At 41.7% G+C, this 26160-nt stretch overlaps 2 protein-coding genes across 2 annotated transcripts; both read left to right on the forward strand.

Annotated features, from left to right (window-relative positions):
- Positions 1-390: 390 nt before the first annotated feature.
- chchd2 (coiled-coil-helix-coiled-coil-helix domain containing 2) lies at positions 391-9082 on the forward strand. The gene is made up of 4 exons (XM_080730955.1): positions 391-536; positions 1612-1888; positions 7627-7852; positions 8425-9082. The coding sequence occupies exons 1-4, from the start codon at positions 493-495 to the stop codon at positions 8433-8435; spliced, it is 558 nt and encodes a 185-aa protein (XP_080587081.1). The 5' UTR covers positions 391-492; the 3' UTR covers positions 8436-9082.
- Positions 9083-12088: 3006 nt separating this feature from the next.
- phkg1a (phosphorylase kinase, gamma 1a (muscle)) lies at positions 12089-22661 on the forward strand (the record flags this gene model as incomplete). The annotated part of the gene is made up of 9 exons (XM_080730905.1): positions 12089-12171; positions 14776-14954; positions 15956-16010; positions 16119-16184; positions 17437-17600; positions 20541-20631; positions 20959-21112; positions 21788-21913; positions 22395-22661. 9 exons carry the CDS (start codon positions 12089-12091, stop codon positions 22659-22661), a joined length of 1185 nt encoding a protein of 394 aa, XP_080587031.1.
- Positions 22662-26160: the final 3499 nt, after the last annotated feature.

Genomic DNA, 26160 nt, shown 5'->3' on the forward strand with positions numbered 1-26160 from the left:
ATCATTATTATCATTATTATTTTTTTACTGCTATTTTTGAACATTTGTGAAAAAAATGTAATAAATGAAATATTTAGAAATAATATTACATATCAGAAATTTCAAAAGATTTATGCCCAAAAATGGGGACACGATGAAAAAGTGGTTACTAAACTATATTATGTATAGAATTTGCCTTTATATTGTGAATAAGTCCCACTTAGTAATGGCAACTTACATAAAGAACAAATACCGGTATATAACGTTCTATTTTGTATAATCTGGTCAGGTGAAGGAACGAATGTTCTGAATTTTTAGGACTACAAACACGGTGAGGGGGGAACTACAAACCGCCGTACCGGAAGCTGTGCATGATGCACATGACGCAACGCGCAGAACGTTCCGGATTAAGCGAAGGTCGTAATCAAACGCAAGTTGGTGTGAGCCGAGGACAGAAGACAGGACAGTATTTATCATTTCTGTATTTAGTTTTACCATAAAGTATACGAAAAGATGCCAAGAGGAGGAAGATCATCCAGGATCGCCCCTCCGGCGAGGTAACGTTATCAATTAAGATATTGTCCTCTTTCTTTACTTACTGAATATGTGTGTGGTAGCATTGATGCTAGCTAAAACAAGCACGTTACTTTATAAACTCAAATTAAATAATTATTGTTTTGTGGTTTGGAGGTAATTACTTCCTGTAAAATAACACGAAGGAATATAAACTGAATTGCCAATGGGCCTGAAATGTAGTTGAATTATCACTTGAGTCAAGTCAGTGAATGTTTGTTGTTACTTATCTGCTGATGTAACACAGTTCAAGAAGATCTGACATGAGTCCAAGAGAGTGATAATTAACAGCTAGCCGTTTGAAATCTGCCTGAATAGAAAGTAACTAGCTATCAAAGATAAACTGAATAACTAACGAACTGCCCTACAAAGTCTTAAGTGCACTACCGTTTTATTTTAGACATGTCTCAAGCCTTGATTTGACGTTTGATAAACAATTATCATGAACATGATTGATTGAATACTTTATTAGTCGTAAATGTAAACAGCATGTGGTACAGTAAGACATCAAAAGGATAACACAAAGACTTGTTTTCATTGTGGTCCTATGTATTCAATTAATCAACAGCATACAAAATTAACACAATATAAAACATGTCATCAACAAATACTAAAAAACACTGTACAATCAGTGCAATATTACTCATATTATTTACATACCGATGACCCATGAGTTTTTAGGTGATTGTTTGTAGGGTTGACAGACAGGTGCAGTATGAGTTGCACATTGTCTATTCTTGGCTCTAGTGTGATGGACAGTCTCAATCATATTGTCTTAGTTTACTTGCTAAAAGCAGTCGGTTAGCCCTTGTGTAGAATTATGTACTTAATCTAACTAAAACCCTCTCTTACAGTGGTCCCTTGCACAAAAATACTTTCAAATGGGGGTCAGTGGCCTAATAAGTAGGAATTTGGAGGTCCTTGACATGAACATTTTGAGAACCACCACTGTGTGTGCAATGTAGTCTTGTGTAGCTCATACTTACCTTGTTTTCATCACTAAGATAAAGGACATTCATCACTAAGATAAAACCGTTCGATAAATTGTCTTTATTGTAGCCGGCCTCCACCCATGAGGGCAGCGCCCCCTCCACCCATGGCCAGGGCAGCACCCCCTCCCTCCTATGCCCCTGCTCCAGCCCATGCCCCTCCATCAGCCATGGCTGCTCCGGCTGCAGCACCCAGGCAGCCAGGCATGTTTGCCCAGATGGCGGCTACAGCTGGCGGAGTGGCAATAGGCTCTGCCGTGGGGCACACCATCGGCCACGCCATGACTGGAGGCTTCGGCGGGGGAGGAGGAAGTTCTGAGGCTGCCAAGCCTGACGTCACCTACCAGGTAAATGAAGGCACTTGGAATGGCTTTCGTATGCATGCAGACTTGCTCCCAATTTTATGCCGTCATCTGAAGACTCACCTCTTGAGAGATCCCTGTTATGTTGTTGTCCGTGTTCTTTATAAATGTGTTTACTTTCTCTTAAGAATTTGGTAAGATCTAGCTAACCCAGAGTTACCTTGAATCTTTGTTCAAACTTCAACATGACTGTCTCCTTCGGGAAATAGCTGTGACTTGTTGAATTCTTTTGAAATGTTTTACACGTTTTTGAATTCTTTTGAAATGTTTTACACATTTGAAATGTTTAAGTAAAATTTGTATTTAGGCTTAACCAGGTCATGTCCACTGCAACAATTACGCACCAATGACGTCATCTGTTTTTTGGAGCTGTGTGCAGCTCCCTATACGTGGCTGTGTGGGTCTGTGTGTGTGTCTGTGTGTGTGTGTGTGTGTATGTAGCCTGACTTCGGCGCGCAACTAGTGCCGCACCATTTACGCCACTCGCGCAATATATACATCAAAATGTGCGGCTCGGCCGGGAATTGTGTTCTATTACGTTTCGTTCCGATCCGCCTTACCATGCCGACGTAATCGGCAAAAAAACGAGGCTTAATTGTCCCCATTGACTTATAATGGGACAATGCAAGAAATCACTTTCAAGTATTTTTCTCTCGTAAACCATAGGAGCTACAGTTTCAAACCTCGGAGAGGAGATTCATAATGATTTTAAGAATGAATCGAAAAATAATTACATCACTCGGCCTCATGGTGGCGCTATAACGGCCCACTTTACGTTTTGCCCCGTAACTCTTGAACCGTAGATCGGAAAATTAAAATTCTTTTTTCCCTGGATTCCTTGGGTCAAGACGCATCTCCCCATATAGGCCACGCCCATTTGCGCCAGGATAGATTTTCCGCCATCTTGAATTTTCTCCAAAACACACTTTTTGCTCCTTTTCCTACATATTTTCTTCAAATGTCACAAATATCGGTACACATGATCTACACACACACACACACACACACACACACACACACACACACACACACAGCTCCACTTCACACGGGTGTGATTTTTTTAGAACTGTGTCAGATGTGAAAAGATCAAGGCCACACTGTTTGTCCACAAAGTGTGCATGTCTGTCTAGTGATATGATATTGTCGAGAAAGAGTGAATCATGTATAGTGATAAAATATCACGCCTAAATGTACAGCGGGTGAACTCAAATGGTGTGTCTGTTAGCAAATGGAAACATTAACACTACAATGGTGCCATCTTGTGTAGTGTAGTAGTTGGGTGTACAAAATAACAGATATGATACTTGAACATCATCATCAATGAAAAAAGAAAAAAGGTAATCCAGGCACTCGAGGTTTAAAAGGGAGGAATAAGCCTTTATTACGTTGTATTAACTCATTCTGTGCCAATGACTGCTTATGACGGTTTTTGGAGCTGTGTGAAACACAGGCTCCCTATACGTGGCCGTGTGGGTCTGTGTGTGTGTGTGTGTGTGTGTGTGTGTGTGTGTCTGTCTGTGTGTATGTAGCCTGAACTTCCTAAACTTCGGCACGCCACTAGTCCCACAGTTTTGCCACCACACACTCGCGCCATATGTCAAATCGACCGGCTTACTCAGGAATCGTGGGCTATTACTTTTCTAAGAGAAAGGTTCTATAGTTTAATTGATATTAATTTATTAGTGAATTAATTTTCCCCATTGACTTATAATGGGAATTGCAAAAACTCACATTCAATTATTTGTCTCTCGCAAACCATAGGGGCTAGAGTTTCAAGACTTGGAGAGGAGGTTCATAATGCTTTCAAGGATTAAACAAAAAATAATTGTGTCATTTGGCCGCATGGTGGCGCCATAACACCCCACTTTACGTTTTGGCCTGTAACTCTTGAACCGTAGGTCGGAAAATTAAAAATATTTTTTCCCTGGATTCCTTGGGTCATGACGCATCTCCCCATATAGGCCACGCCCATTTGCGCCATGATAGATTTTCCGCCATCTTGAATTTTCTCCAAAACACACTTTTTGCTCCTTTTCCTACATATTTTCTTCAAATGTCACAAAAATCGGTACACATGATCCACACACACACACACACACACACACACACACACACACACACACAGCTCCACTTCACACGGGTGTGATTTTTTTCCAATAGCCCTGTGTGCCAATGACGGCTTATGACGGTTTTTGTGTTTTTTACATAGAAAAAAAAATTTTTTTCATTTTTTTTTTTCTAAAGATGTCAAAATGACCTGAGATCAGAGAGATGCTTTTCTCTGTTTGTGTGTTCGCTCCCTCGTTTAGCTGATTGAGAAAATGTGTGTTCATGTGTGTCCATTCTAGTGGATGGACACTTTTTGGAGCTGTGTGAAGCACAGGCTCCCTATACGTGGCTGTGTGGGTCTGTGTGTGTGTGTGTCTGTGTGTGTGTGTGTCTGTGTGTATGTAGCCTGAACTTCCTAAACTTCGGCACGCCACTAGTCCCACAGTTTTGCCACCACACACTCGCGCCATATGTCAAATCAACCGGCTTACTCGGGAATCGTGGGCTATTACTTTTCTAAGAGAAAGGTTCTATAGTTTAATTGATATTAATTTATTAGTGAATTAATTTTCCCCATTGACTTATAATGGGAATCGCAAAAACTCACATTCAATTATTTGTCTCTCGCAAACCATAGGGGCTAGAGTTTCAAGACTTGGAGAGGAGGTTCATAATGATTTCAAGGATTAAATAAAAAATAATTGTGTCATTTGGCCGCATGGTGGCGCCATAACACCCCACTTTACGTTTTGGCCTGTAACTCTTGAACCGTAGGTCGGAAAATTAAAAATATTTTTTCCCTGGATTCCTTGGGTCATGACGCATCTCCCCATATAGGCCACGCCCATTTGCGCCATGATAGATTTTCCGCCATCTTGAATTTTCTCCAAAACACACTTTTTGCTCCTTTTCCTACATATTTTCTTCAAATGTCACAAAAATCGGTACACATGATCCACACACACACACACACACACACACACACACACACACACACACACACACACACACACACACACACACACACAGCTCCACTTCACACGGGTGTGATTTTTTTCATTCAAACAGCTCTATCTCTGGAACCATTTGTCCGATTGCCAAAATTCTTTTTGCCACTGAATCACAACAACTGTGTCTGTTTCTGTGGGGGAAAAAAAATAAAAAAAAAAATCTTTTTTTTTCATTGCATAATAAAGAAAAACATACAAAATCTCGGCACAGCTACCTTGGAGCCATTTTGGCATCTGGCACAGAATGAGTTAAAAAGGCAACTGCCGACATGTTTTGACCATGAAGCTTCATGGTCGAAACATGTCGGCATTTCTTTTTTATGCCTTGATCCCGTCGATCTAAGACCTTCTACTATTTTAATCTCTGGTGAGCACCTGGTTTTCTCTCTATCAATGGAGAACAAAGTATTTATTTTTTTAGTTTAGTTTTTTTAGTGTGAAGCAGTGATGTCATTACGTGCGCATCCCGCATCAAAAACTCATTCAAGTCGCCCAGGGACTCATTCATGTCATGGTCCTGGGGTCCCGGGGATGCGCCTCCATTGGAGTCCATGTTAAAATAATTTACCGGGTCGCGGTAAAAGAAAAACATTTTAAAATTCCACAGACACCACCATTGTTCATGGGTGAAAGCATCCTACTTTACCCTACATTAAAGCTATACTGTGTAAGATGCTCAACTAGTGGTCAGTAGCCCTATAGCAAACCGCGGTCGCGTTCGCGTCTTTCGCCCGTTTTTCGTATCTTCACACCCCCGCGTCTGCCTCCACAACGCCGAGAGCTATCTTTAGAGGGGTCCCTGGTTCCTGTGCGTTCAGGCATTCCGGAGAAACGGACTACTTCACCCTGCCTGGTAGGCGAGATTACCTTTTGAGTAAAGAGACACACGGGCGACTACAAATATGGCGACCCCACTTCAAGATGCGCTGTGATTGGCCGGTAGTGTACCATGTGTGCATGATCGGCGATGTGATTGGGCAACGTATACACAACGTATACAGATGATGCAGATTACGTCATTTTGGCGCGAAATCCGGTCCACGGCCAGGATCATAGAAAACATATAAAGAGAAGGCTTCAGAAGCTGAAAATAACGGAGTGGGTGTTCTAAAACTTAAGCGATTTAACAGTTAGGACAATTTTAAGATTTGTTTTATAAAAATAGTTACATGGTACAACTTTAACACAAATAAAATCCACATAGAAAGTCTTAAACAGGCAATAGAAACTTCAATGTTTTGATTCCACCGAAGTCCGACGCCATTTTGCGCCCCCGAATTCATTAGGGGCACATGTTTTAGTAGTTTTAGTAGTTCTAGGTTCAAACATTAGCCAAATTGTAAAATAAATATAAGAAATAGGCAAACATTTTGAAAATAGCCGATCTACAAGCTCACAGCCCTCAAAAACAATGTATTGAGGACTCATAAAACTTTTCTGGGACCCATTTGAATGACCACCTGTGGGTCCCAGGACCCATTACATTGAAAACCTAGTAACATCACTGGTGAAGCTTTGCACATGCTCACTGCAGGTTTCTACCTTGTTGTTAAAGTTATACTATGTAACTTTTTTTATAAAACAAATCTTAAAATTGTCCTAACTGTTAAATCGCTAAGGTTTTAGAACCCCCACTCGGTTATTTTCAGCTTCTGAAGCCTTCTCTTTATATGTTTTCTATGAGTTGTGAGGGGGGGAGAATTTCCCGGCAAAATGATGTCATCTCCCACATGATACACTACCGGCCAATCACAGCACCGATCATACACCACCGGCCAATCACAGCGAGTCTTGCTGTCTCTAAAGGAAGTAGCTTCCCTCAGCAACTGTGTTTACATTGGTGAAGGAATCTTGCTTGCTACTCCCTCAATTCTGGTCTAAAAATGATGGGAGACTGCTCTACGGAATCGTATCGGCAAGGCGGAGGTGCTCGCGACGGCCGCGGTGGTCCGCGGACCCCCGTTCCGGCGGTCCGCGGCGACTCCGGACGAAAAAAGCAATACCGCTACTGACCACTAGTTGAGCAGCTTCCACAGTACAGCTTTAACCAACAGGTTTACTCCTATATGAACTAAATGTCATAGACTTCATATCAGTGCTGTTGACATGAACCGTGAGATTGTGGGGTCCGTTGAGGTAAATCTTTTTTCTTGATCCCGTGGGGGGTTTTACTTTTTCAGCCTTAACCCAGCTGATGGCTGCTGAGATGGTCATGATGAATGCTCAGGGGAAGCTGGTAGGGGTTAAGCATCTGGCTCAGGGACACTTCCACATGTTTACCAGGAGGTGAACCAGTCACCGATTCCAAAGCCACCCTCTCTACTATGTGGGCTCTATATGGTGGAGGTGGTAGTGGTTCAGGAGGTAGACTGGCAATTTGGGATATTGGATCGTTTCCCGTTTGATACATGGTTTAATAATCGCAATGAGCAGTGTTGAGTGAATGTAAAGCACTTTGGAGAATGCAGCATATACCATTTATTTAGCTTTTACGCACTTGGCAAGAGCCTACGCAATCACGTTGTGCTCCATCATGATTCTGATTGTTGCATAAAATATAACTCACTGAAAGACATTTGCATATTTATAGATTGATGTGAATTATTATGTACAAGGAAGGCACTGGACAAACTGATAGAAATGATTCTGTCTTTTGCCTGTTAGGAGGCCCAGCCACAGTACCAGCAGCAGCCCATGTACCAGCCCCAGCCCTCGTACCAGCAGCCCCAGTCCATGTACCCCCAGTCCATGTACCAGCAGGAGCCTGCCCCCCAGCAGGAGGCGTGCTCCTATGAGCTGAAGCAGTTCATTGAGTGTGCCCAGACACAGAGTGACTACAAACTGTGTGAGGGCTTCAGCGAGGTGCTCAAACAGTGCAAGTTTTCAAACGGTAAGTCAGGAGGGTGCCCTCTGGTGGTTCACCCAAACAGACTGCATACTATGGGTGTCACGATAACACAATACACAATATTGGGCTCACACTAATGATACAATATTTTTTATAATTTCTATTATAATTATTTTCCAATTATCATCAACATTGGCCATCATCTTCAGTTTAAAGGTGATTTATCTATGTAGCAATTTTACAAAAATAGGTAAAAAATTACTTTACACAAGCTTAAAGGAAGTAAGTTCTCACAATGCCTAAGGTGCATACCACATAGGCTCTAATGCAGCGAGCCGAGGTTCGATTCCTGAACCTTTGCTGCGTGTCACTCCCCATCTCGCTCAATGTTTACTGTCTCTCTCTACTGTGTACTTTTAATAAAGGCTGAAAAGCCCCCAAAAATAACATTAGGTGGCAGTTGAGTATTTAGTGCTGCATTACAAACACTTACCACTACATGGCACTGTTACAACACTGTTAGACCTCTGAAGCTAAAGTGTATTGATTAAATTAGGCAGTGTGGTGTATAGTGTGTGGAATAACTCTTCTGTTTCATTTTAATCCCTCCACAGGACTGTCATGAGGCGGAGAACCAAGACCCGGACAATGCTGAACGTGACGCACACTGAATCTGCAACACACTGAATCTGCAACAAAGAATAATTGAATTCTAATTCTCAAAAAAGTTCAATAAACTTGCTTTATTGGTTGATGTTATTATAGCGTTAATCATCAAACGACAACAGTACAAATTATTTCCCAGAATGCTGCAGAACCTGTAATAATAGTCGTATACATAATGTTTATATTTTAGTTTGTTTAGTTTGGAATGGCTTTGCTTCAGTGTATTTGATCAGCTTGAGTATTTTAGCTTGATGTCCGTTTATCCCTTTCCCCCATATACTTCCAGTACACCACAAGGTGAAGTGCATTGATGGTATCTGAACATGTACACACAACATCCACTGCAGTGGTTCTCAAGCATTTTTGTCTAAGGACCCCCAGTTTGAAATACATTAGAACACAGAACCCCATTTAATACCTATGTCTGACCGCAATCTATATTATAAAATCCCAACTCGGGAGTGTACAAATGGACCCGTCCTGTAATTCCTGAAGTTTGAGAACCACTGATTCTACTGTATCTCTGCTAAAACATGGTTGCAAAGCCATAATTCACTTGTAACAAAGTATATGGTTCAAATAAAGCACTTGGATTGTTCAAACATACTGTGGACTTCTTTCATGTCTGTCACCACTGACTCGGTCACCAGCCACTGTCTGCTGAGGTAGGAAGTAAGTACAATTTTGAGGTACTTGAGTCTTTTGATGCTTTATACTTTGCATACTTTGTGGAGTAAAACTCCACTGCAATTATCTGAAAAGTTTAGTAACAATTTACTCTGCATATTTAGATTATTATTATTAGCCTACAAAACATACACAAACCTCTACATTATTATATTTTGGCTATTAAAAGCATCCAGGCACATTGTGAGCTAGATTTGATGTAAGTTTGACAAATTGTACATTTTGAGGGGGTAATTGCTAAATGGGAAATTCTATCATTGAGTAGGCCTACTTTTGGGACGCTAAGTGCATTACAGGACTTTTAGCACAGTAGGCCTACTTGTGGTATTGCTAAAAAATGTTTTTCTTACAACCATGAATGGACATGATGTCTGCTTTCCTGGAAAGATCAACCCCTAGAAAGAATGTCTATTTTTAGCCCGTTTCTTTCACTAGAATATAACAGCCTGCGACAGACAAGTAGCCTAGTAAATAACACCAGTCCTGTTCTGCCGCTCTATTCTGCGCATTGCAAATTATTGAATGAAAGGAAAGGTTGCACGTGAAATACGAAATCTATCGGGACAAAACGTGCTAGGCTGGGCTGGTAACCCACAGGAACACGAGCTTCAGGGTGTTATTACATGAATATTATGTAGACAGACACGCTGCTGGTCTGATGTTATTTTTGGGCGTCTGACATTATACTCACCCTGCGCAATGGCAGCGGCCACCGGCAAACACTGAGCACTGTGCATGGTGACAAGTGACAACACACACTGACTGTACACTGGATGGTTCCGTTCCAGCGTTGTTGTAGCTGCTTTATGAAGGTTTTTGAATGATGATAATGGAATATATATTTAATAATAGGGACTATTAATCACACATTCATAAGGTGAGTGCTGCCTTTAACGTTGTTAGTGTTGTGTGTTTGCGTTATCGGTTCGTTTTTCATCAACACTGGCATGCAGCTCGCGAAAGGTCGCATAGTGATAGAGGCTGTAGTATCCTGAAAACATTATACAACCGTATGCAATGTAGGCTGCTAATATCAATGATTAATATTAATTAGTCTATCGGGAGAGTCGGGACTGTATTTGGTCTGAACTCTGGAGCAATGAAATGCATTTTACGGAGATGCTATCGAGAATGATGCTGCATGCGTAAAAGCGAATGTAAAGCTAGGGAAGTTCTATGAACGACCAAATATAGCCGTAGCCTGTTGAGCATCTTATTGCAACAATTACATAATGCTATAGGCCTGTTTGTAATAGTACAAATAATAATAATAGCCTATATATAGGCCTCTATATAACAAATTGAACCTTAATTATTGATAATATCCAAGGCATTGCTCATCAGGTGTCTGTCTGTCTGTCTGTCTGTCTGTCTGTCTGTCTGCTTGCTGAATTTAATCATGTAATTATTATTTAGTTAACGAGTCAACTCTCTGGGGACAGTGGGGAGGTGCTTTCAAATGTCACTTGGGCTGCCTGTCATGAACACCCTGTGCCACTAGGCCATGTGCCAGCATCCATCTTTCATGTCTACTCTAGGGGGAGTAGACTAGTAGTTTAATTCAAACCATTATTTAGTGCAGCCCTCTACAATAGGCTACTACCCCCTATAATGGTTTATAGGAGCATTTCACCTGTTTGTTTTCAATCTTATCTTCATATAATGATCCTCACTAGTCACTAATGCTCATAAGATGGCACTATTTGCATCTACACAGAGTGGGACTGTCTTATTAGTGGGCTGTGGACCGTTCAGAGACCTGCCTGCCTAACAATGACATTATTGATGGGGATTTTAAGCTAATAGAAACTGCAGACTTTCTCTTCCTGGAAAAAGAGTAGCCCACGCAGAAATAGAATCTATTTGCATAAATGAAAATAAAATAATTGACATCTATTTTGAAATGACCAAACCTGCCTATCGATGATGTCACACTGGTAGGCAGGTTCCTGATCTGTCCACAGCTCCTCCTCTGCAACACAGTGTGACTAGACAGAAATACAATGATCAACATTAGTGAGAACTGAGGACCATTTCACAAACATTGACTTAAACCAACTTCAATTGTCAAACACCAACAACAACTATTTGGAAGTAAATCCACGAGTCATGAGTCATGATGACACACTGGCAAAGATTTGTGCACAATATCAGGGTTGGGATCCGGAACCGGAGTAACTGGAGGAAACGGATCCATTCCCTCTTAACGGTTGCTTCCTTAATGGTTCCCTTTAATGATTCCTATCAAAATAATATAATTTTGGCCTGTGCATCGTTGCACATGCACAGTTTGGCCACTACCGGGCCAACAGCGCCAGAGATTAGCTGGTAAAAGACGGACAGACAGGGGCGAATACATACTCTCAAACGTACAAACGGACGGACAGGGGCGAAAAACATACTCTCGGCCCTGCCTTTCTGCCTGGCCGAGACAATAAAAGAAAAATCTGAGAAATTCCTTAAATTAGAACACAAATGTTTAAAGGCCTGATCACCTCTAGGACAACCAGATCTTATTTTATTGTTGTTTGGGACACGATCAACACAATCCTGAGTTATTTCTTGTGTTCAATCTGTGTTTTGAGATATTTTAGTATTTCAGCATGACTAGTGATGCATTTTGCATCCTATGATGCATCATGCTGCATCAATAACTCAGGATTGTGTTGATCTTGTCAAAAACAAAAATATAATAAGATCTGGTTGTCCCAGAGGTGAAGCGGGCCTTAGAAGTAGTGAAACAAGTGATCTACAAGCTCACAGTGAGCTTGTAGATATGCTGTTTGGGTCACGGTTAAACATCTCGTTTCTCTTTTGGGTCACAGCTTGGCTAAAGTTTGGGAGCCACTGATGTTCAGTATGTGTTTTGTCTCCAGCCTGCTGACAGTTGTAGAGTAGCTCCGTTGCCGTGGTAACCCTCTCATCATGACCAAAGAGGAGGACATCCCTGACTGGGTGGGAGCCCAGGAGTTCTACGATAAATACGATGCCAAAGATATCCTGGGAAGGTGCGTTCCAAAACACTCACACCACAGGACCACTTTCACGCTATTTTATACACAGAATGTTTGAAAATAGACGATCTACAAGCTCACAAGGCTTCTATTTTTTAAACATTTTGAAAAATCTAGAAAGATTGAGGAAATGTCTGGAATATTTTGTAAAAATTGCACACAGATCTACTCTTATGGGGGTCCTTGACATGATACTGTTTGAGAACCACTGGTCAAACATACTTAAATTACAGACTATGAATATTCAACATGAAAGATTCAATGGGTTTTATTTGTCTTTCACTCAGGTACAAGCAGTGAAATGTTGGTGTGACATGTTCCACAAGACTGTGTGTGCAACAACAACATTGTGATATAATGACAATGGTGACACTAGCAGTTGAGCAATTGAGAATACTGCAGAATATGGGGCGTAATTTAGTATCTGGTTGATAGAATGTGCAGTAATAAGGTAAAGGTAAATGTACACATACATAAATACACTTTAGTATGTGCATTGTTGCAAGTTAACAGTGTGAGCAAAAACTACAAGGCGTAGGGTTGTTTTATGTCCTTGTTCTTGTTCAGTTCTTGGACAGATTCAGGCACAAACAACTCTTGCGCTTGAGCCTTGAGCCCCACAGCTTAGAGACACCTCTGGCACTCGCTTGTCCATTCAAGATAACCATTTAAACATACCTCAAACGGAAGTGTCCTGGCTATTAGTTCCAGACAGGTTGTAAAAGGCTGCTCATTGTAATTCTCCACCATCCGCCTGCAGAGGGCGGTGCGGTTATGTAAATCAAAGCGGCCAGCAGTCAGTGTGAGTAAGCCTGTTTTGGGAGTTTGGGACAAAAGCTTTAGTGTGGAGGGCCCGTCCCTGATTGGCCAGCCTGTTGATGTGTTATGTAATTTCACACACAAGTTCCCACACAGAGGTCAGGAGGTCGCTGGATGAGGCCATTTTGTTCCCCTGCTGTAGTGTTCCTCACCGGGTCCCATGGGGCCCTGCGCAACCCCACTGAAAACCCCCACTGAGGAAGAAAGCACCCTGTCCACTGTTCATTCACATAGTAAATGACAAACACCAGGCACAAACCATATGTAACTCCAAGTAAACCTATTACTGCCCTATTTAAACCTCATCGTTATGACAGTGGCGCGCAAAAGCGAGAGGTTTCACCTATAATGACATGACCAAAATAGGGACGCTACCACTGGTTGAAAGTGGTTAAGTCTATATCTTGTTTTTTTAATAAATAGTAAAAATGAATTAAAACTGCCCAAAGCTGAACCTTTTCTCCGGCAGCATTGAGAGTAATTTACTCTGTTTTGCAATTGTCACACAGAAGTTGTTATCATAATGATAGTCATTAATGTATTAGCACTCAGGGGTTGACACAGGGGTTAAAGTTCTCAGTCCTGGGGACGGATTTCTGAGTTCAGTGCAGATCCGCAAAAAAAATGATTACATAATATTATGGTCTTTCTTTTGTTCTCACTTGCAACCTTTCCTCTTCTCTGCATTCAAGGTGCATAATGGTTACTGAAGGCTACATGTGTATTATGTGTCTTCCTCTGTGTTTTTAACTTTAACACACTGCTGCTATGCACCATGTGGCCATAAAGTCAATACCTACAGGTACTGTAGGTACAGTAATAATATCAAGATATGAGTATTTGAATTGGCCAGACTAGCAATAGAATACAACAGAACCTCAGAAGACTTTTATAAAATGAAGCATAGATTGGCGCACACATTCAGTGAAGGCAGTTCAGAACTGTTTTGCGTGCACCATGTTTCAAGAATCACTTACTTTTCAGTCTTGGGATTCTTTTTTGGCTTTAACCCCTGGGTTGACACCAAGGTCTCAGAGGCACTTGCCTCATGTTCTAATTGGTCATGTTCTACTTGCCCGAAAAGTCAGTCGTCCATTATAACGTCACTGTCGGGAAGAAACCTTGTATCTCTAAGTTTCAAATTTGTATGTTTTTTCACCAAGTAAAACCCTGCTTCATCATACAAGGCTGTCGCACAAAACAAAAGTAGTGAAAACAGCCGCTTGTAGATCTGCTGTTTCCACTAGTTTCAATCATTTTGAAAATGATAAATACAATACGAACGGTTTTGGACATACAGCACCTGACAACGACGATAACATTTGAATTACTGTTGAATATAACACTTATTTTTTGTACTTTCTGGGGCTGTGTGATGAAAATGTCATACCTAAATTTGTATGCCAAATACCTACAGTACATAGCTATGCCTCCACCTGTCCGAAAGTGTTATTTACCTGTCAGGGGTAGGTGGGCAACCCTTAGTGTCAATGCCTCGCACTACTACGATATTAGCCATTCAACAGCAATCATGTATAAACTGGCTCTTGGTATTAACTCTTGGGGCTGTACTGTACACGTTTGAAGCTTCTCATTTTGTCACTGATATAGTGAATCCAGCTGCTATTATGAATAGATATGGGTTTTGGATTGTACAATTCTTGGTGAAACGTGCATCCTTTGTGTCCAGCTGTTCAAACACCAGCTTCTGAGGAAAGCCAACTAAATGTGAAATGAGAGAACTGATGATTGATGATGTTTTGTGTCCTGTGACATCAGGGGAGTGAGCAGCGTGGTGCGTCGCTGCGTAGACAAGCGGAGCTCACAGGAGTATGCGGTGAAAGTCATCGACATCACCCCATCAGACAAGATGAGCAGCCAGGAGATCGAGGAGATCAGGCTTGCTACGGTGAAGGAGATCGACATCCTCAAGAAAGTCTGTGGAATGGACAACATCAGTAAGCACGCACGCACGCACGCACGCACGCACACACACACACACACACACACACACACACACACACACACACACACACACACACACACACACACACACAGAAACCCAGAATTACTACTGTGATGCAGACTTCAGAGAGAGAGACATCACCTGAAAAGTAGAATCATGTAGATCTCTAGATCCACATGGCCATGGTGTGGCTCCAATGTGGATCTAGGACTTCACGTGGCCAGTCTTTGACATCAGTCATCTATGACACTGTTTCCCAAACAGTGGGTCGGGACCCATTAGGAAGCAAGCCCAAAAAACGCATCCCGCAATTACCGATATTTGCAAGCGACTTTACAGAAAAACAAGCACAATGTCGCTTATAATAAGCAGACATGGCAACACTGGCTGTCAGTAGGCCTAGGAAACAAATCCCCCTATTTAGTTGTGTAGTCTTTTTTATTATAATTTTTTGAGCAGTGCTAAATACTCCTACGTCTGGCTTTGTGTGTCCTTATGAGTGTCCTTATGAGTGTCCGTATGAGCGTCTGTATGATCACGGAACTCCATGTATGGAGATAACTGACATACAAGGAGATACAGTATGCACATGTGTCTTGTTTGATACCAATGCGAAGTGAGCACCGCTCACTTCGCACTGGTTTACACTTTTATTTTATACTGGAAGTCAATGGAGGTCAGATCGTGATGAAACTTTGCCCAAATACGGAGATGACTGACTTGATAGTCAGGATGTCATGGTACTGACACCATAGACTGGTAACATGACGTCAGAGATCCACAGGGATGCCATGCTGATGCTGATATTAAACCGTGGAGACTACAGTATTTTCTTTTCACAAAAATATGAAGGTTGATTGATTGACATAATGTCCCAATCACCTGCTGATGGTGTCAGTCAGTCAGTCAATGGTTTTACAGTACAGTACAGTACTGTAGTGTTGTTATTGAGTTGCTTATCATCTAATCACGTGCCTTGCATTGTGTCTCCAGTACAGCTCAAAGACTGCTATGAGTCCAAAGCCTTCTTCTTCCTGATTTTCGACCTGTAAGTTTAAACGTTTGAATTAGATAGAGATTTCTAGAGGATAAAAACAGTCTGGGACACCTTTTCGGAGAGCACTGGAACACTTAACACTTGGTATTCCTCTGGCAGGATGAAGCGGGGAGAGCTTTTCGACTACCTCACTGAGAAAGTTACTCTGAGCGAGAAAGAGACCAGGTCAGTTATTTCTTCATCTTGTTATGACTGTGACAAACGTGAGTTGAGATCATGTACAGGAATATTAACCAACCGTCAGTCTAACTTAAAAAGGTATTTCACGTTAAAACACTTCTGGAATCTACTCTGACTTTTGTGTGCACCCCAGTAAGTTACTTGATTGAGTATTTATTTAGAAATGTGATATTCAGTTGATCAGACACGCACATTCAACTTCCAACTCCATGGACCAACATGGAACTAAGCACTTTAGCGCTTTATTGTGTTCATCCTTGCTGATGCAACTTGACTGTATGTCAGGAAGTGCTATTGTGCTCTGTTTATGTGTTAACCGCATTTAATAGGACAATATCAGTCACCCAAACTAGGGACGTTTAATGGGCTTATACACAGTAGGAGAGAGCATGTCTGATCTAATGAATATCAAAATCGAACCCTAAAACCCAGCAAAATGAAAATAAAAACTAGAAGCAGTGCTCTTCCGAGCACAGGTCTCCACCAGGTCAGGCATGTAATGTGTTTTACATAAGTCGGCCTCCTGATGGCGCTATAAAAGGCTGATGTAAAAAATGCAGGGAAAAGGTTTTACCTTGGCCTCTAAGGAGTGCGCATACAAAGTTTGACACTAATCGGTGGAGTTATAGGTGAAAACATGAATCGGCCTGTTATAGCGCCACCATGAGGCTGATTTGATTTTTCTTAAGTGGCATTTATTCCTCTGCCTATTGGGAATGTGCATGCACAATTTCACCAAAATCGCACACTGCGTTCAGGATTTCAGGCATTTTATTCAAAACTGACCAATCCTGCAAACTTTGAAAGCCAGTTTTAGCCAATCAGGATGGAATATGGAAAATCTGACACATCCATGTCGATCACATGACTGTAGAGATACTGTCTACTGATTTACGTGATTTTTGGACAAAATCTGTAGGAGTACTGGCAAAAGTTAGTTTTGCAAAAGTCGGCCTCCTGGTGGCGCTATAACAGGCCCATGTGAAATATTTGGGGCAGAGGTTCTGAATTGGTGTCGAGGGAGTGTGTGTGCACAGTTTGGCAGCGACCGGGCCAACGGCGCCGGAGATTAGCTGGTAACGGACAAACGGACGGACGGACGGACGGACGGACGCACGCACGGACGGACGGACGGACGGACGGACGGAGGGGAAAACATACTCTCCCTCAGCCTTCGGCTGGTGGAGACAATGAGTAAAAATGAGTAAAAATAAAAGCTCTTATGACCGCGTTGCAGGAACATCATGCGAGCTCTACTGGAGGTGGTGAAGTTCCTCCACGCTCAGAACATCGTCCACAGAGACCTGAAGCCGGAGAACATCCTGCTGGACGACCACATGAACATCAAGCTCACGGACTTCGGCTTCTCCGTGCAGATCGAACCGGGACAGAAGCTCAACGGTCAGTGGTATACTGTAAATATACGCACATTGAAAATCCCTACATTGTTGAGCAGGCTTGCGTTGTGAGCTTTTAGAATGGCTATTTTCACTACTTTTGTGCTACACTCTTGTATGATGTAGTAGAGCATTCATTTACGACCCCCCCCCCCCCCCCCCACAACCCTAACAGTCGAAATAGGCCTGGGCCACAGGGTAGTGGGCCACGCACCTAGGCTGGTAATCCAGCCCTTGCAGTGTTGCAGGTTTGTGTCCCGATCCTGACGACCTTTGCTGCGTGCCTACTGTACACCTATCAATAAAGGCAGAAAAAAACATAAAGCAGTCGTCATTTACTGTAGGATACATTTCTATAGCAACTCAATATGTCGGTAAAGCAGAATGCCGCGCTGGCCTTTTTGAGCGGTGGTCACAACGCTCCTATACGTGGCCGTGTGTGTGGGTCTGTCTGTCTGTCTGTCTCCGTGTCTGTCTGTCTGTCTGTAGCCTGCAGTAACCTTTTCTGACCACACATGTTAAGGGATGGGCGCTGTTGCACACACACACACACACACACACACACACACACACACACACACACACACACACACACACACACACACACAAACACACACACACACACACACACACACACACACACACACACACACACACACACACACACACACACACCACCGCTCAGTTCACACAAGTGTGATTTTTTTGTACAGCATGTCAGTAAGCAGGCCTGTCTGTCGGTCAGTAAGTCAGACCCAGGATCTGGCTTCAAACAAACCAACAAACACCAGTACAGGAGAAGCAAAACATCAGTGGAATCTAGATAAAATTAAAGTATGGGTAATAAATAACAGAAACATAAAACAAAACAAACTAGAAGCAGTGCTCTTCCGAGCACAGGTCTCCACCAGGTCAGGCATGTAATGTGTTTTACATAAGTCGGCCTCCTGATGGCGCTATAAAAGGCTGATGTAAAAAATGCAGGGAAAAGGTTTTACCTTGGCCTCTAAGGAGTGCGCATACAAAGTTTGACACTAATCGGTGGAGTTATAGGTGAAAACATGAATCGGCCTGTTATAGCGCCACCATGAGGCTGATTTGATTTTTCTGAAGTGGCATTTATTCCTCTGCCTATTGGGAATGTGCATGCACAATTTCACCAAAATCGCACACTGCGTTCAGGATTTCAGGCATTTTATTCAAAACTGACCAATCCTGCAAACTTTGAAAGCCAGTTTTAGCCAATCAGGATGGAATATGGAAAATCTGACACATCCATGTCGATCACATGACTGTAGAGATACTGTCTACTGATTTACGTGATTTTTGGACAAAATCTGTAGGAGTACTGGCAAAAGTTAGTTTTGCAAAAGTCGGCCTCCTGGTGGCGCTAGAACAGGCCCATGTGAAATATTTGGGGCAGAGGTTCTGAATTGGTGTCGAGGGAGTGTGTGTGCACAGTTTGGCAGCGACCGGGCCAACGGCGCCGGAGATTAGCTGGTAACGGACAAACGGACGGACGGACGGACGGACGCACGCACGCACGCACGGACGCACGGACGGACGGACGGAGGGGAAAACATACTCTCCCTCAGCCTTCGGCTGGTGGAGACAATGAACAGCATGCAAGCAAAACAGTGCAAGGAGATTAGATAGATATTACACACAAAAACAACACACATGTTGTCGGGGGGATTGAGAGAGTAATCTCTAGCTATCAGGCTGTGTCAACGAGACTGTCTCACCCCAGGGGTAATATCACAAATAATGGACAAAGGTTCCAAAGGACAGCTGCTGCAAAATGTAAATAATAACAGCGCCAAGATATCCTGCTGAAGAGTTCTGTGTTAAACTTTGACACCCATCTGTGGGATACAGGCGGGCCCACAAGAAGATACTCTTTCTATAGCCTAGATTGAACAGTGAACCCACAGTACAAAATACAAAGATTCAATGACTTTATTTGTCACATATTCATAAACTTATAGTATGTGCAGTGAAACCAGACTCTGATACAAGTTATGTCTGACATGTAGGGTACAAAATATACTGTAATACAAGCAGGTAATAAAAGCAAATCTGTTACTTTTGAGGATTTCGTGTGACGCTGTAGTATGATCAAGTAGGGCATTCATTTAAGAAAAAACACAAACAGGTAGAATATGGACATAAGACAGCAACAATATACATTATACTGTGTATTATATGGTAAATGGCAATACAGCCAGCGTTTTATGTAACTGTGGAGTTTGGTTGCTCAACCATCTTCTCTGACAAATGTTAAGATGCAACTGGACACTCTCTGCTGGTGTCCCTCTCCCGGACACTCTGGGGTACGTTGACCTTTTAGACTGGGACACCTCCTCACTTTTTTAGGAGGTATCGTGCCAGAAGAGCACTGGGACCTGCAGCCATGTTTGAGGAGTAGGACTCTGATGTAATGTAGAAAATGTCACGTGACAATCGTCACTTCAATAAAGTTTGTTAGTATGTGCACCATGTTGGAATTTAATACGAAAAAGCAACTTGAATCATTCCCTTAGTGGGGTATATAGTTGACACACAAATTGACCACACTAAATTAAACAGAAGTGATTTTGTTTCCGTTTAATCAAGATCAGGGTCAAAATAGAAACCAAATTGGCAGATATTCATGATACATGGGAGGGTAACATATTGGTTTAAATGGTCAAATGTCTAATGACGTTATGAGTCATGTCTCAGGACAGGAGAGACAAGATAAAATTACACTTCCACAGCTGAAAACTGGGTCGAAAACCAGGTCCAAAGTTGTAAGATGTTGTGGCATCCCCTGCAAGTACATTATGTACTCCATGCTTTTCTAAACTATAACAAATAAATGGAAGTGTGTATGAAACCAGCTCATTAAGGTTTATGTTTATACCCATCTTATTGTGATGTGTTTGGTTCATATTGGATCCAGAGGTGTGTGGGACCCCTGGCTACCTGGCTCCTGAGATCATTGGGTGTTCCATGGACCCCAACCACGAAGGATACGACACAGCTGTGGATATGTGAGTGTTTCTGAACAGACCTCATTCGTCTAAACTCTACTGTATGTTCCTATTGCCTAATGAAGTTAACTTGCATACTGTATGTAGGTTCATACATAACACATTCAAAGCTACAATCCATAGGTTTTATGTCTGTTGTTTACTTCTCTGCATCAATCAATCTACAGCCATCTAATAGCCGCCTTCTTCAAATAACTTTGTTGAATGAAAATGTCAACCTACAATTTTGTCTGTGTACGGACACATTGATGACCCCTGCACAATATTACAACTGTACATATTGAAAATGTCTTCACCCCTGTTTTAAAACGGTGTCCTGTGTCCCAGATGGAGTTCAGGGGTGATCATGTACACGCTGCTGGCAGGCTCTCCTCCGTTCTGGCACAGGAAACAGATGCTGATGCTGAGGATGATCCTGGCGGGAAAATATGACTTCTCCTCTCCGGAGTGGGAGGACCGATCTGATACAGTTAAAGACTTGGTACGTTGTTGTTATGAATACCATTTCCTCTTTTTTTTGTTTTTGTAAATGAACGCCCTACTTGATCATACTACATCGTCACACAAAAGCATCAAAAGTAGCAGATATGCCAGCTCAAAACTTGCCATTTCTCAAGCTTGTGGATCTGCTACTTTTGCTGTTTTACAATTTGAAAAGCAACAGTTTTGGACTTCCACCCGGCAGAGACAATATCTACTACTACTAAAACTGTTACAGCCCCCCTCTCCAATAATTCATGAATACATTCATTTAATTGTAGGCGTTACTTTTCCTGACAGAATGTCGGCGTGACCGACATTCGGACTCCATATATGGATATGACTGACTCACAGCGACACCACCGGGATGACACAAGCACGATAGCCAACGATATAAAAGGCAATGGAATCTTAGTTAGATGACGCGACGACCCCCCGAGTCCATCCTTAAACCTCTCTCCGAGAGCTTACCATATACTAGCCGGGTATCTGGCGACTACAGAGCCCTTCCCAGTGATTCTCTTTCACCCTCTAGCTACTCCGTCACCTTCTGAACCACTTGGGTTGAACATCTCGGTTTAGGTTCTGCTTGAACACCATTGCAGCGGGTCTTGGCTCAGGTTTAGGGAACCAGTGGAGCCTTTGGTCTTTTACACTGTGGTTTGCTGTGGTTCAGATCTCCAGGATGTTGGTGGTGGATCCTAAGCAGAGATACACAGCCATCGATGCTCTCAACCACCCCTTCTTCTCTCAGTACGTGGTGAATGAGAAACGACAGTTCAGCCCCTACAGGAAGTTCAAGGTAAGCTGTGTGACTGTTATTATTAATGCTATAATATACTCGTACGCATAGAATAAGTCAATAATTGAATAAAACCTAGCAAGTCAATGATTATACGTTTTGTTGACAAAATAATGTTTTGTCGACAAAATCACTTGTAGATTTAGTCTACTAAAATCTTTGAATATTTAGTCGACTAAAACGAAAACTTTGCAGATTACTAAAATATGACTAAAACAAAATTAAAACGTATTCACAAGTCAATGATTGAAATATACGTTTTGTCGACAAAATACCGGTAATGTTTTGTCGACAAAATCACTTGTAGATTTAGTCTGCTAAAATCTTTGTATATTTAGTCGACTAAAACGAAAACTTTGCAGATTACTAAAATATGACTAAAACAAATTTAAAATGTATTCACAAGACTATGACTAAACTAAAATAACAAATTGCCATCAAAATTAACACTGTCTGCCACCATTCTCACTTGTGTCACCAGGTCATCTGCATGACAGTACTCGCCGTCATGCGCATCTACTGCAACTACCGGCGGGCCAAGCCCGTCACCAAGGAGGTGATGAAGAGCGACCCGTACGCCGTCAAGCCCATCCGCAAGCTGATCGACGCCTGCGCCTTCAAGATCTACGGCCACTGGGTGAAGAAGGGACAGACCCAGAACAGAGCAGCACTTTTCGAGAACACTCCCAAGGCCATCCTGCTGTCCATAGCTGCCGAGGCAGACGAGGCGGCCCTCCGCACGTGGTAATACTCTCTGTCTCACAAACGAAGTCCAGAATGGTCATTTCCACAGTCTGGATTTTACTGTGTGGGGTAAAGGTTTTGTGGGCAGGCATAACAGCACTTGACTGTATTTCTCTAACCCGAGTAAAGCTTGATTTATTCTCCGTTGTATGACAGTGTTGCTTCCCAAAAGGAAGTTAACTATAAGCTAACCGTGTGTCACATGTGGACATGTGGTTAAGCTTTTACATCACTTCCTTTTGGCAGGCGATGCAATCACACGATGGAGTATAAATTATGTTTAAAAGGAAAGAGCTGACAAAACAGGGAGGGATCGAGAATTGAGATACGTTCTTGCTTTCTTTTCCTTTCTTTTTTTTATTTACCGATTTGGGCAAAGTAAAGTCTTTGCCAGGGTGACTACAGCCCAAGTCCAAGGCTGAGTTAAAGTGACTAAAGCTAAGAGGACAATACTGTAGGAGAATGGAAGAAGATTTTAAATGTTGCATCTGTATGAAATACTCAATTCACTTGAGAAAAGCCAAGAATGTTTGTTGTTGATCGTTGAAGTTGCTGTTTGGAAAAAAACAAACCTATGCATTGATTTAAAGTTAAGAGAGTCCCAAGTTTACTGCATGTCATCTAAAACTTTGTCACTGTCCACGAAGAACAACAAATATAGATTTTGGACATGGGTGATAAACGGTTATCACAAGAACGTTGTGTAACCAAAACATTGTTATTTTGGACACCTGACAACATTGCTGACAAACACAGTGGGTGACATATATAAAAAATATAGAAACCTAACGTCAAGGCATGAGTGCAATGTAGATAGAATGTCAAGGTGTCATTGTTTTGAAACGATTGCATGATGGTACCAAGGGAGGGAAAACAAATATTTTTCATAACTGTTGCAAGCATTTATCTGAACTGTGCTTTATAGTCAAAGCAATACCTATGACACACTGTGGATTAGTTTTATAGCCATGACATCAGGCAGTTAACAAGAAAAAAATCACACCCGTGTGAAGTGGAGCTGTGTGTGTGTGTGTGTGTGTGTGTGTGTGTGTGTGTGTGTGTGTGTGTGTGTGTGTGTGTGTGTGTGTGTGTGTGTGGATCATGTGTACCGATTTTTGTGACATTTGAAGAAAATATGTAGGAAAAGGAGCAAAAAGTGTGTTTTGGAGAAAATTCAAGATGGCGGAAAATCTATCATGGCGCAAATGGGCGTGGCCTATATGGGGAGATGCGTTATGACCCAAGGAATCCAGGGAAAAAATATTTTAAATTTTCCGACCTACGGTTCAAGAGTTACAGGCCAAAACGTAAAGTGGGGTGTTATGGCGCCACCATGCGGCCAAATGACACAATTATTTTTTATTTAATCCTTGAAATCATTATGAACCTCCTCTCCAAGACTTGAAACTCTAGCCCCTATGGTTTGCGAGAGACAAATAATTGAATGTGAGTTTTTGCGATTCCCATTATAAGTCAATGGGGAAAATTAATTCACTAATAAATTAATATCAATTAAACTATTGAACCTTTCTCTTAGCAAGTTACTAGCCCACGATTCCCGAGTAAGCCGGTCGATTTGACATATGGCGCGAGTGTGTGGTGGCAAAACTGTGGGACTAGTAGCGTGCCGAAGTTTAGGAAGTTCAGGCTACATACAGACACACAGACAGACCCACACAGCCACGTATAGGGAGCCTGTGCTTCACACAGCTCCAAAAAGCCATAAACCCTACAATATTAAGATAATTATATGCATTTATATGACTCAGTTAAGCAGAATGTAATATGATGAACATTCATAGTATTGCTCAGAATTGCAATGTACCTACAGTACATACTTGAAACGCTATGGCAGGGCATGACATTAAGGCTTGTCCTGTTGTCCGGCACAACTAATAAATCTTTATGGACAAGTTAATAAAACATGTACTGTACTTGTCCTTTGGTTTAACCTTTTCTGTGACGCTCCAAGCAGCGTTGTGCTGTATGCAGACCATGGACTGCTGATACTATGGAGTGGAGGGCGGAGGGGGCCAAGGGGGGTCTTATTTATTTGTCAAATAAAAAAAAGCAGAAAAAGAAATTACTGTGAAATGGCTCATCTTTATTTTATTTTTTTACTTTTGTGCCTGGACAAGTGAACAGGAACTTTACTTGTCCAATGGACAAGTGCCTCAAAAAGTTAATGTCAAGCAGCCCTGCGCTATGGAGTTAAAGATGTGCGCTGTGTGGTAACTGTATGTTGTGGACTTATAAATAATTATGGACTAAGCGCCATACACCATTGTGTAACAGCTTAAAAGGGAGTGAATGTTTTGAAGCTGCAGTTTGTGATGTCCATGTCCTATTCAAGATGTCACATTTCTACCTTTCTTCTAAGACAAAATCCAGGGGAGCTATTTGTGCTCATGAGATTCTTCAGGCTTGTCAATTGGTCAACATCCTACCTAACTCCAGGGTCTAGAGTAGACTCTAAATGTAATGGAAGAGTATAGTTAGACATCCTTCAACACTGTAGTTATATCCTATTACTCTACTTATGCATCAAATAACCCTTTATTCATTACAATAAGTTCCGGATTGTACCTTTTAAGATGAGTTGTTTTAACATGTTAAAATGTGTGTTTCAACTGCCACAGTACTCGTCTATTGTATTTTATTTATTTATTACAAAATAAAATTGTGTTAAAAGAGTCAAGACTCAAGTCACTTTCTTTATAATTATAAGTATTTTTATTTACATTACATTTTCATGTAAAATTATATTGAACCAGCGCGCATACAAAGAGTTCAAATGGAACCATTTGTTCCATTTGTACACACCTCAGAGTTAAATTATCACTATGGAGTTTTACTGTGTATCCAAAAACCAGTTAGAGCACTATTATTTGCACACGAGAGTGAGGCACAATCTGTGTTTCATCCATAACAAAAAGCGTTCACAATGTAAACAGTCATTAAATACAGAGAGAGTTAGAGAGAGAGAGAGAGAGGGGAGTATCCAGGCAGAAAATGAGGCCTGCTGACATAATGAATGTGTACATAATTAATGTTGACGTAAATAATCAATGATTTACTTTGTCCTTTGGGCCGCTGGTAGCCGTGCCATGCTGCCCCAGTTTCTAGGATATCCCAAGTACTGTTGTCATCTGGTAGTCGTGGCAACGGTCGTACACCAACTGCTCTCATCTTCCTTCAGCCTTCAGTGATGACATGTGCAATGGTGTAAAAACTACTCTTTTTACTTTTTTTTACTTAAGTAAAAGTATAAATAATGCAATGTAGAAATACTCTGTTACAAGTAAAAGTACAGAATTCTGAATTTTCTAAATTAAAGGTACGAAAGTATTGGTATCAAAATGTACTTTAAGTACTATTTATTTTGGGCTGAAGAGGTTCGTTTTGTAATAATATTACAAATCTACAAAGTAACTAGTAAAGTTTTCAAATAATTATAGTGGAGTAATTGTCTCTAAGTACAGAAAATTGGAAATACTCCAGTA

Source organism: Nannobrachium achirus (genome assembly GCF_963921795.1).
Source record: "Nannobrachium achirus genome assembly, chromosome: 8".
Taxonomy (NCBI): Eukaryota; Metazoa; Chordata; class Actinopteri; order Myctophiformes; family Myctophidae; genus Nannobrachium; species Nannobrachium achirus.